The sequence below is a fragment of the Callospermophilus lateralis genome, chromosome 1 (assembly GCF_048772815.1).
Source record: "Callospermophilus lateralis isolate mCalLat2 chromosome 1, mCalLat2.hap1, whole genome shotgun sequence".
NCBI lineage: Eukaryota > Metazoa > Chordata > Mammalia > Rodentia > Sciuridae > Callospermophilus > Callospermophilus lateralis.
This window is the reverse complement of record NC_135305.1, coordinates 140,215,246-140,226,130: the sequence shown is the minus strand read 5'-3', so window position 1 is coordinate 140,226,130 and position 10,885 is coordinate 140,215,246. Positions and strand designations below refer to the sequence as shown.

Genomic DNA, 10,885 nt, shown 5'->3' with positions numbered 1-10,885 from the left:
GGTTCACTAATACCTGGATTCTAATTCTTTTTAATAAATGTTTTTTAGTTGTAGATGAAAACACAGAATCTTTATTTATTTATATGTGGTGCTGAGGAACGAATCTAGTGCCTCACACATGCAAGGCAAGCACTTTACCACTGAGCTACAGTCCCAGCCCTGGATACTAATTCTTTATATTGAATGCTCTCTATTAAAATAACTGGTGTGATACACACGGAGGTTTGTGTAACCATGTATAAATCCTACTGTTTGCTGTTACTGTGAAACTGTCCTGGAAGACTAGTGCTTGTTAAAAGAAATCCTTCAAGTTTCCTAGACTTCAAAAACAACTAGTATGTCCTGTGAAACATCATCTTCATCCTGTAATAGTCTGCAATTCTAATTGGCTATTTAATATTTTATTGCCTTGGTAATAGTTTTATATGGTGTTTGATATTTGTGAGATTTCTTTAGTTAATCATATGGGTCAATGGCACAAAATTTTATCCCATACATATAATAAAACAATATAATAAAAGCAATTATTCTTGGTTTCTTATTCACAGTCTTTTTTTTAGTACTGGGGATTAAATCGAGGGCCTCCGTTTAATCCCCAGTACTGCATGCTAGGATGCTATATTCTCAGCCTCCCTTTTTAAAAAAATTTATTTTGAGATAGAATATGACTATGTTGTATCTCAGTCTCCAGAGTAGCTGAGATTACAGGCACAATCATGCCCACCAGAATCTTTACTATTTTTAAAACACAGATAGTGTTTGCCATTTTTTTTTTTTTGGTTTGTTTTCCTTCATGTAATTGATTTTTAGGAGCTTTTTATATATTGTGGATTTAGTCTCTTATTGGTTATATATGCTGCACCTGAGAATTACTGTCAAACACACCTGATGTTCTGCCTGTACAGAGCTCCTCCCGGAGCCAGAGACAGGGGATTAGAACAAAATGAAAAAGATAAAAAGGGGCAAAAAACAGAATGAGTCTTTATTCTAGTCAGATTGGAGCACTCCAGGCTGGGAATGACACAAAATTGTCGTAGAATAAGCACAGGGGACACCAAGGCCACAACACAGGTAATGAAGAGCATAAAAGCAGGAATCTTAGAAATACGATTCACTCAAGGAATCTTAGAAATACGAAACAGCATATTTTTTTGGCTCTCTGGTGGGGGCACAGGAAGTGTTTTTTTGGTCATCTGTTCCAGAATGTTGAAGATGGGACCATGGGCCTCCTGCCACAGCTCAGTATCCAGGAACGCTTCAATATGTCCACGCCATGCTGCAAGTCGTGGTCGTCCCACAAACACATCATAGCCAAGAGCCACGGGCTGCAGGGACAAGGATGGGAAAGTTGTGAAGATACTGAGGACCCAGAGCTGGGAACACAGCACAGACATAAGGGACATGATCCCTTCCCCAACCTCTACATGAGGCCCAGGTCAGTGAAGTGAACCCCAGGGCCTGACAACAGCCAGAGTAACACCACTAAGCAGGAAGCAGAAGGTCAAGTTCTGGTCCCAGTTTAGCCAGAGACCCTCTCTGTGATTCTGGGCAAATCCTGGCTTTCCCCAGGCCATATTATTTCTGACTTGTGGGAGTGGCAATAGAAAGAGTTCTGCCCATAGCCACTGCTCTACTGTCCTATGTCCTACCTGTATCAGCTCCTCCAGCAACATGAGATCAGCCATCGACACCTGCTGTCCCACAAGGAAGGGCTTGTCCCCCAGGAACTTGGACTCCAGTCGCTGCAGAGCATGGTCCATATAGGTCCTGTTGCGTTTCACCTTCTCCTCAGGCACCTGGATCCCAATAAGTGGTGCCAGCACCTGATGTGGAAGAGGTTGGGCTCAATCATGACCTTTCCCCCTCCCAGTTCCCTGAAGGGGACTATCCCCAGATGGCTCTCCTCACCCGGATCCACAGGGTCACCCCAAAGATGCTTCGGATGTTGTCTGCATGCCAGCCCAGGTACTCATGGATCTGGGAACGGGTCTGCAGGTCAGATGGGTACCAGTGGTCTGCTACCTGGTACTTACAGCTCAGGTAAATCAGGATGGCCGAGCTGGAAACAGGGATAGGAAGAGGGGCTGTAAGGACCCTGGCTCTGAACCTTTACCTCCCAGCTGCTTCCATCCCCCAGTGGGTCATTGGGGCTTCTCTGCATTTGATGGATACTTCTGTCCTCACTCTCCCCTATTCCCACCTCTCTGATTTCTCCTTTTCTTCCTGACCCCTGCCCTCAAAATCCCTTCCTTCCTCTCTCTTTTTTTTTTTTTTTTTAAGTGCTGGGGATTGAACCCAAGGCCTTGTGCCTAGGCAAATGCTTTACCACAGAGATACACCCCTAGCGCTTTCCTCCATCTCTCAGCCAGACCTGTTTGTCCTTTCAAAGACTTGTCTCTGGGACAAGTCTGGGCTGCTTTCTGCTTATCTCAGCATCTGCCCTATAAGGTAGAGGCTCTTGTTCTCCCTTTTGTATATGAAGAAACCAATGCTCCAAACAGTTAAATGAAATTGTCCCAAGGCTTCACAGCTCAGAAAACTGACTCCCTTGGCTCTTGGAATCCTGCATGGAGCAGGCACACAGTGGGCTTCCATGGAGGCTTTTGAATATCCACACATGCATGGGTCAGCTATCAGAAGGGAAAGCATATTCTCAGGTTTCCTTGGACAGGTTCCTTAGCCATTGCTTTTTTGTGTGTTGGGGGGGAAGTACTAGGGATTGAACCCAGGGGTGTTTAACCACTGAACAACATCCCCAGTGCTTTTTATTTCTTATTTTGAGACAGGGTCTCACTGAGTTGCTTAGGGCCTCACTGAGTTGCTGAGGTTGGCTTTGAACCCATGATCTCAACCTCCCAAGTCACTGGGATTACAGGTATGTGCCACCATGCTCAGCAGCCATTATTTTCATAGTCCCCTGACCTCTTGTCCTCTTCCTGCATGATGGGAGAACCCACCAGGAGCTATGCCTTCAAGCTCTGGCACTGGTCTCCAGAGCCAGCTTGGGCAGTCTGGGGCAGGGAATATCTGAAAAGTCTGGAGAAATCCTTTCCAGCTTCCATTTGTTGAACCTACTCTCTGTCCAACAGTGGACAAATGTCTCCTTGACCTCTTCTCCAATACCCCTCAGTCTGGGAGTGGAGAAGCACTAGGGACCAGCAGAGGAGGCTATAGACAGAAGCAGGGACAGGGTGGGTCAGTCCCTAGTAACAGATCCTGCTCTCCCGCAACCTTTTCCCTCACTGCCCCACAGGGTCTGCAAGAGCCCACAAGAGGAGGGGTGGGAGAGGCTGGAAGGCTCAGGAATTAGGAGAGAGGGAAGGAGGATACCTTTCAGTCAAGATGAAGTCACCATCTTTGAGCACAGGCACCTTCTGCAGGCTGTTAATCTGCAAGAACTCCTTGCTGCAGTTCTGCCCTGAGGAAGAAGTTTAAAAAACAAAAACAAACAAAACAAAACAAAACAAAACAAAAAAACGTGTTGGGGCTGGGGCAGGAATTGGACCGCTTTCCCTCCCTCTTTCTCTCCAACCAGGGTCCTATTGGGGCTGGGTTTTAGCCAGAGGGCCCATCAGTCCCACCCGCCTTTCTGGGCCTCCTAGGCTGGGCCTGGTGCCCTGGGAATGAGGATGGCCTCCCTTCCCTGCCTTCCAGGGACAGCCAGGTGCTGTGGGTGCGTCAAGAAAAGTTATTTAGCAGGGATGGGGAGGTGACGGTAAACAGGAGGGGCAGCACAGTGGGGTGGCTCAGCTCTTCCAAGGCCTCAACGATTAAATGAGTGCCTTCAACATAGGAAATCTGAAAACTCCTGTGATTTTTCTCCCTACTCCACACAGGAGAAAGTATCATCCTCCTCCTCCTTTGCAGCACGTTCAGCGAGGCTTGTGACCTGTCTAAGGCCACTCCGTAGAAGGCGGCGCTGCAGGAGAAGTGGCTGCTGTACAGACTGGGAGGGTGGGGGGCGCTCAGGGAGGAGCCCAGCCTTGGGCCTGTGGATGCACCGGGTCTGCAAACACGCTGACAGTCGCTCCGGCCACCTTTGAGAAGCTGCACCGTGCGCAGCTGGAAGGGGATGCCATTCTTCTTTGCGAAGATGAAGACGGCGCGGCAGGGCTGGGACAACAGGTCCAGGTAGAGCTCCAGGCCCATGGCGGGGTTGGCACGGACAGCGATGACAGCAAGGAAAGCGGCAGGACAGGTAGACTCCGGGTGGCCCCCGACATATAAGGGCCCAGACCCCGCCCCTTTTGTCAGCCGGGGCGCATCCCGCTCCACCCAGGCATGTGTCTACGCCCGCCCTGATTCTGTGTCAGGTCTGTCACATCCCCGCCCGCTTGATCCCGCTCTGCCACCAGATTCCTGAAGAGGACCCATTCCAGGCGCCAGGCGACGAAGGGAAGGCCCACGTCGGAGGGAGTTTCGCCTTGGGGATGCTGTGCAGTGACATGTGGTGGGCGTGCTCTGGGGGACAGCAAGGCTCTGGATAGAGAGTAGCGGCTTTATTCCCCCGCCACCCCACCCCCCGCCACCCCGAGTACCAGGGACCTAACCCCAGTTGCTAACCTCACTCTACCCTGGAAATGGAAATGGGCGGGCTCTGTCCCCCTGGAAAATCTCCAGAACCCAGTCTTTAGAGGTTACTTTCAAAATTTTGTTTCTGGATTCCGCAACTAACGGAAGAATGGAGACAAGGGGCGGGGAAATGCGTTCTTTCACTCCCAGCTGTCAGGTGTCGCTAGAAGGGATCTAAAGCTTATTCAGTCAGGAGTCACCTGTGCAGGTGTGTCCCAGCCTGGTGGGAGCCTTGCCTTACGGAAGAACTTTCTACTTTCCATGGTTCCCCAGCAGAGCAGCTGTGCTCAGAAAGCTGGAGCACGGACAGGATGGGGTCAGGAAGACCAAGAAGCAGGGGACAGGCTGGAATGACTGCACAGGAACCTCCTCCTTCCTCTGACTCTCCTCACCCCATCCTCCCATCTTCCCAGGGGCCACAGTGATAGTACCCGGCTGGGCACTGATTTTAGCTGATTCTTTCTGAGTATCTTTTCCCCTCTGGTCAGTGACCCAAGTCGGGGATCAGAACACTTCCCTGGGAGTTGAGTTGTTTTTTTTTTTTTTTTTTTCTCCCTATTTGAGATCCTGTTCTCCCTGTACTCTCAGACTAGACTCTGTTTCAGCCTTCCAAATAGCTGGGACTACAGGTGAACACTATATTGCCTGATTTACCCAGGAGTTTTGAAATTGGAACTCAGGAGAAATGCAGTCCCTTTGGAGAGATAACTGTAGGCTGGGGTGGCCTCCAATGACATTTCCAGAATTCACTGAGCAGGCTGGTCCCAGAGGGAGAAGGTAACACACAGAAAAAGAAACTTGGGAGTGAGGAGAAGGTTCTGACTGCAGTTCTTCTGGTGTCCTGTATACCTCTCCTCTCCTAGGATTGAATGTTTGCAGGAAATCCAATGTTTTTCTTTTTGGGGGGCGGGGGGGTCTTTTTTGAGTCTAAACCAGTTGGCATTGAATTTCCACGGAAAATAATTCTGACAAACACAAAAAAACTTCCAGGTGAAGCTTCAGAAGCTCTAAGGGGCTAAGGATTCATCTTGTGTGGAGGGAAGTTGGAAGAGTAAATGTGCCAAATAGAAGTTTATATCTACTAAAGGACCTGATTTGGTCCCAGAAGATTTTGAGAGTTTCCTGCATTAGTCCACTGCAGATTCTGATAGGCAGGCTCTCCTTGTGATTGTCACTTCTCATTATCAGACCTGGCTCATAAGCTGATGGGCCTCTGCATTCCTCTGGCCTCTGTCCACAGTGATAGGGCCTCCCACCTTCAGGCTCAGGTGCCTAATTATGCTTTGCCCTTGGCCATCTACCCCTGGCAAGGACTTCACTTGGCCACTTAGCTTGTCTCTTCTTCGTGTAACAGTAAAAACAAATGTGACTCCATTTTGTTTTGTGACTCCATCCTGTAAAACAACCATGCCAAGTAGAAGGGTCATGACTGGGGCAAGATGTTCTTTTTCTTTTGCTACAGAAACCTTTAAGAACACGGAACTACCTAATGGGCATTGTTTCTGTAACTAGGGTAATGGGGCTCTGTTTCTGTAACTGGAGTGATTGGGCTAACTGTGTTTAGTTAGGCTTCCTGCCGTTTGACTGCACTCTCCCACTTCTGTAACCTGGCTTGCTTGCATTGGCTAGACCCCCGAACATCCCTTTTGCGTTTTTCAGGCTTATAAGGAGTGCCCTTGCAATTGTTTGAGGCTGATCATGGGAACAGCTTTATGTTCTGGACAGTTGCACCGGTGTGCTTCAATAAAGGCTTGATTCGATTATACATGAGTGGCCTGGAAGTCAGTATGAAACCCCGGGACAAAGCTTCAACTATAACATTAGATTAGTCAGCTTTTTGTTGCTGTGACCAAAATACCTAACAAAAGCAACTTAGAGGAGGAAAAGTTTATGTTGGCTCACAGTTACGGACATTTCAGTCCATGGTTGGTTAATTCCATTGCTGTGGGCCTGAGGTGAAGTAGAACATCATGGTGGAAGTGTGTAGTGGAGGAAAGCTCCTTGGCTTGTGAGAACTAGGAGGAAGAGGGAAAGAGAAGTAGGGGTCAGAAAGAAACCCTTCCAGAACATGCCCCCAATAGGCTATTTCTTTCTACTAGGTCCTACCTCTCAATAGTCCATTTAGCCATCAATGGATTGATTATTCCGCTGAAGAGATTAGAGTCCTCATGACTCAATCATTCTGAACAAATTAGACTTTAGGGGACATTCCAGATTCAAACCATTAACATTCCTCTACCTTCAACCTCTTCCCCTCTATTGCCTTCTTTCCCCACTACAAATCTTGAGTCTTGACCTAAAAATCCTCTTGCCTTTTCCTTGTCTTCCTTCTTATACACATCTTTTCTCCTGTTTATCAGGTTTTCAGATGGCTTCATTGCAAGATTATCAACATCTAAGCATCACTCACCTGCCCCTTGCCCCCTGCAACTTGGTTCTGAGGCCCCAAACGCCAGAAATCTCTGAAGCCAGCAGTCTGAGGTGGTCTCTTGTGGCCAACTGCTGGCTGTCCCCTCACCTCTGGAGAGACTGGGGAGAAGGAAAAGCCTTAGCTAAGCCAGAAAGAGAAGAGAAGGGAGAAGGGGAGGGAATGCTAAAATCTAGACCTTAAATTCAAAGGCAGTGGTGTGTAGCAGGGGAAGGTGATGTGACAATTACACGTCTTTGCTATGAACAATTGTTGAAGAGTGAAGCAGGGAAAGACATGGATTCTAGAAGAAGCTGGCACAGCACCCTACTAATGTAAGCAAGATGTCTTAGTCTGTCTTGTGCAGCTATAGCAAAACGCTACCAACTGTGTAACTTATAATAATTTATTGGTTCACAGTTTCAGTGACTGAGAAGATCTAGGGATAGGCATCTGTCAGGGGCCTTCTTGCTGTATCATCCTATGACAAAAGTGGAAGGTCAAAGAAAGAGAGAGAGAGAGAGAGAGAGAGAGAGAGCACAAAAGAGTGTGTGCAAGCGCAAGAAGTTGAAGTCATAGCTTCAAGTTCTTCTAGTATTAGTATTAATTCAATTCTTAAGGATTGTGTCTTCACAAACCTCTCATCAGGCCCAACATATCAGTGTTCTTCCATCAGAGATTAAGTTTTTAAACACATTCTTTGTGGGGTACAAATTCAAAACACATCAGAGGGAGGGACATCTCCTTCCTGTAATAGATTAAATAGTGACTCACAAAGATATCCAGGTCCTAATCCCTTGTGTTAGTCAGCTTTGTGTTGATATTATCAAAATACCTGACAATAACAATTTTAGAGGAGGAAAACTTTATTTGGGCTCATGGTTTCAGATGTTTAGTCCATCTGGGCCAGTTCCATTGCTTCAGGCCAGGGGCAAGGCAGACCATGGCTGAAGGGCCTGGTGAACAGGGAGAAGCTGCTTAGCTCAGTGACCCACCTCCTCCAGTCACTCCCCACCTGCCTACAATTACTGCTCATACCATTCACACCCAGGTGGGCTGATTAGGTTGCAGTTCTCACAATCCAATCATTTCATCTCCAAACATTCCTACATTAACATAGGAGCTTTGGGGGGATACCTCATATCCAAAGCATAACACCCTGGGACCTGTGAACATTGCTTTTACACCTAAAGAAACTTTTCAGAAGTGATTTAGTTAAGGATATTGAGATAAAGATGAAATCCTAGATTATCTAATTGAGCCCTAAATTCAATCACAAGTGTTTTTTTTTTTTTTTTTCTTTCCAGTATTGAGGATTGAATCCTGGGGTGCTCTACCACTGAGCTACATCATCAGACTTTTTAATTTATTTATTTTTAATTTTGAGGGTCTCATTAAATTTGCTTAGCTGCTGAGGCTGGCCTCAAACTTGCTATTCTCCTGCCTCAGCCTCTGGAATCACTGGGATTATGTATGCTCCACCGTGCCAGGCTGTAAGTGTCCTTATAAAAAGGAATCAGAGGGAAATTTGACACATAAGACAGGAGAAGATGGAAGCAGAGAGAGTTTTGAAGATGCTACATTGCTGGTTTTGAAAATGGAGGAAGGTGCTATAACCAAGGAATGCAACTCAAAAAACTGGAAAAAGTCAGAAAACCAATGCTTCCCTATAGCCTCTGGAAAGCAAGTGACCCTGCTGGCACCAGTGGAGTAAATTAGACTTCTAGTCCCGAAAATTGTTAAGATTATAAACTTATGTTATTTTAGGCCACCAAGTGTGTGGTAATTTATATTGCCAGCTACAGAGAAGTAACACATATTTTATCAACAGAAAATGGGCTACTGCTGTAAAAACAAATCAACAAACCCTTATATATAAGTATGGAATTGGGTGATGGGGAAAGGCTGGAAAAGACTTGAAGCCCTTAATAGAAAAAGCCTAAATTACATTGTACAGACTATTAGTAGAAATATGAATGTTACAGACTCTGCCTGGGAGGGTTCAAGAGGAGTGAGAAGTAGTAGAGAAAGCCTGTATTGCCTAGGGCATAAATAAGTCACCATAAGCAGACTATTGGTAGAAACATCAACACTAAAAACACAGCTGAGGGCTGGGGGTTTATCTCAGAGGAAAAGTGTTTGCCTAGCATGCATGAGGTCCTGAGTCGATCCCTGGCCTTGTTTTCTTTTTCTTTTTTTTTTTTTAATATTTATTTTTTAATTGTAGTTGGACACAATACCTTTATTTAATTTATTTTTTTTTATGTGGACTGAGGACTGAACCCAGGGCTTTGCACATGCTAGGAAAGTGCTCTACCACTGAGCCACAACCCCAGCCCTCTGGCCTTGTTTTCAAAAACAAACAAACAAAAAATATAAGGGCTCAGAATGAGGAACATGTTTTTGGAAACTGGAGTAAAGGGAATCATTCCTTAGAAGGGGAACCTACACACAAGTAAAAATCTTAGCTGAATTGTGTCCTCTAGTTATATGGGAGGCAGAACTTGAAATGATGAGCTTGGATTTTTGGCTGAGGAGAGTTCCAAGTGAAATGTTGAAGATGCAGCCTCATTTCTTCTTGTTTATAGTGAAAATCAAGATTAAAAAAAAAAAGATTAAGTGAAGGAAAATCTATTAAGCAGAAGAAGAAGAAAAAGGAGAAGGAGGAGGATGAGGGGAGGAAGAATCAGAATCAGTATTTGATGGTTTGGGAAATTTTTTTAGTATTTATTTTTTAGTTATAGTTGGACACAATATCTTTCTTTATTTATTCTTATGTGGTGTTGGGGATCGAATCCAGGGCTTTGCCCATGCTAGGCAAATGCTCTACTGCTGAGCCACAACCCCAGCCCAGTTTGGGAAATTATCAGCCTGTCCAGATTGCAAAAATTAGGAAATTCACTATTTGGAAAGTAAACTCTATCCTGGGGTTCACTGAGGACTTTGATCCACAGGAACTCAGCCCCTCTGGGCTGTGTTTAAAATCTTGACTCTGTTGTTCATTATCTGTGTTACCTTCAATATATCATTAACTTCTCTAAATTCTGGTATCTCTTGCTGTCAAATGAAATGATAATTCCTACTCTCACAGATGTGTCATGAGGCATAATTTTCAAAATATCTGTAAAAATAACCAAACACATTGCCTGATTTGATGTCAGCTTCTTCATACCTTATTCTGATCAATATTTTGTGTGCCCATTTTCCATATTGCTGTATAGTCTATTTATTTGTAATTTAAGTAGCTGCCCAGTGTTTACCAAGGTGATGTATGACCTTGGTTTATTAATATTTAATTTATCATTATATTTGATTTCCTGAATAGGCACAGATTTATCCTCTGTCCTTTGTATGTGACACACATTATTTGCCTAACATGAGACCCCAGTGTCACTTTTCCTCATTGCTCTGGTAAGATTCACTCTATGTTCCTGGTATAACAGGGCAACGTGGTAATGAGCAAAGGACGCTTCTAAGCTGTAGATGGGATGTGTCTGGAAATAGGTCATTTTCTGCCTGAGGGTCTCCAAGACCACCTCTGGGTTCAATGATTTCACACTGCTGAGTTGTTCTCACAATGGTTTTACTCACATAGTCATACTTATGAGTATGTTTACTATAGTAAACAACTACAAGCAAAATCAGCAAAAAGCAAAATAGCACATGGAGCAAAGTACAGAGAGCACCAAGCACAAACTTTCAGAGTCCTCTCCCATTGGAGTTACACAGGACATGCATAATTTCCTCAGCCACAAGTAGTGATAACACATTCGAAATGATGCCAACTTGGGAATTTCTTTAGAGCCTTCTTGCCCAGAGTTTTGGCTAGAGGGGCCAGTCATGTAGACCCCTCTGCCTGACACATACTGAAACTCTAGGATCCCTAAAGGGTGAGGAAAGAAAGGG

The 10,885-nt window shown here is 45.3% G+C and overlaps 1 protein-coding gene across 3 annotated transcripts; it reads right to left on the bottom strand.

Annotated features, from left to right (window-relative positions):
• Window positions 1-1,115: 1,115 nt before the first annotated feature.
• Window positions 1,116-4,149, bottom strand: Gstt2b (glutathione S-transferase theta 2B). Of its 3 annotated transcripts, XM_076867346.1 has the most exons (6): window positions 4,038-4,149; window positions 3,331-3,418; window positions 2,581-2,588; window positions 1,909-2,084; window positions 1,650-1,823; window positions 1,116-1,325 (listed from the first exon to the last, which is right to left on the bottom strand). In XM_076867346.1, the coding sequence occupies exons 1-6, from the start codon at window positions 4,147-4,149 to the stop codon at window positions 1,116-1,118; spliced, it is 768 nt and encodes a 255-aa protein (XP_076723461.1). The 3 variants fall into 3 exon arrangements, with proteins under 3 accessions (XP_076723461.1, XP_076723472.1, XP_076723481.1); XM_076867357.1 differs by lacking the exon at window positions 2,581-2,588 and having other exon boundaries at window positions 1,909-2,059; XM_076867366.1 differs by lacking the exon at window positions 2,581-2,588 and having other exon boundaries at window positions 1,692-1,823; window positions 1,909-2,059.
• Between the last annotated feature and the right edge of the window lie 6,736 nt (window positions 4,150-10,885).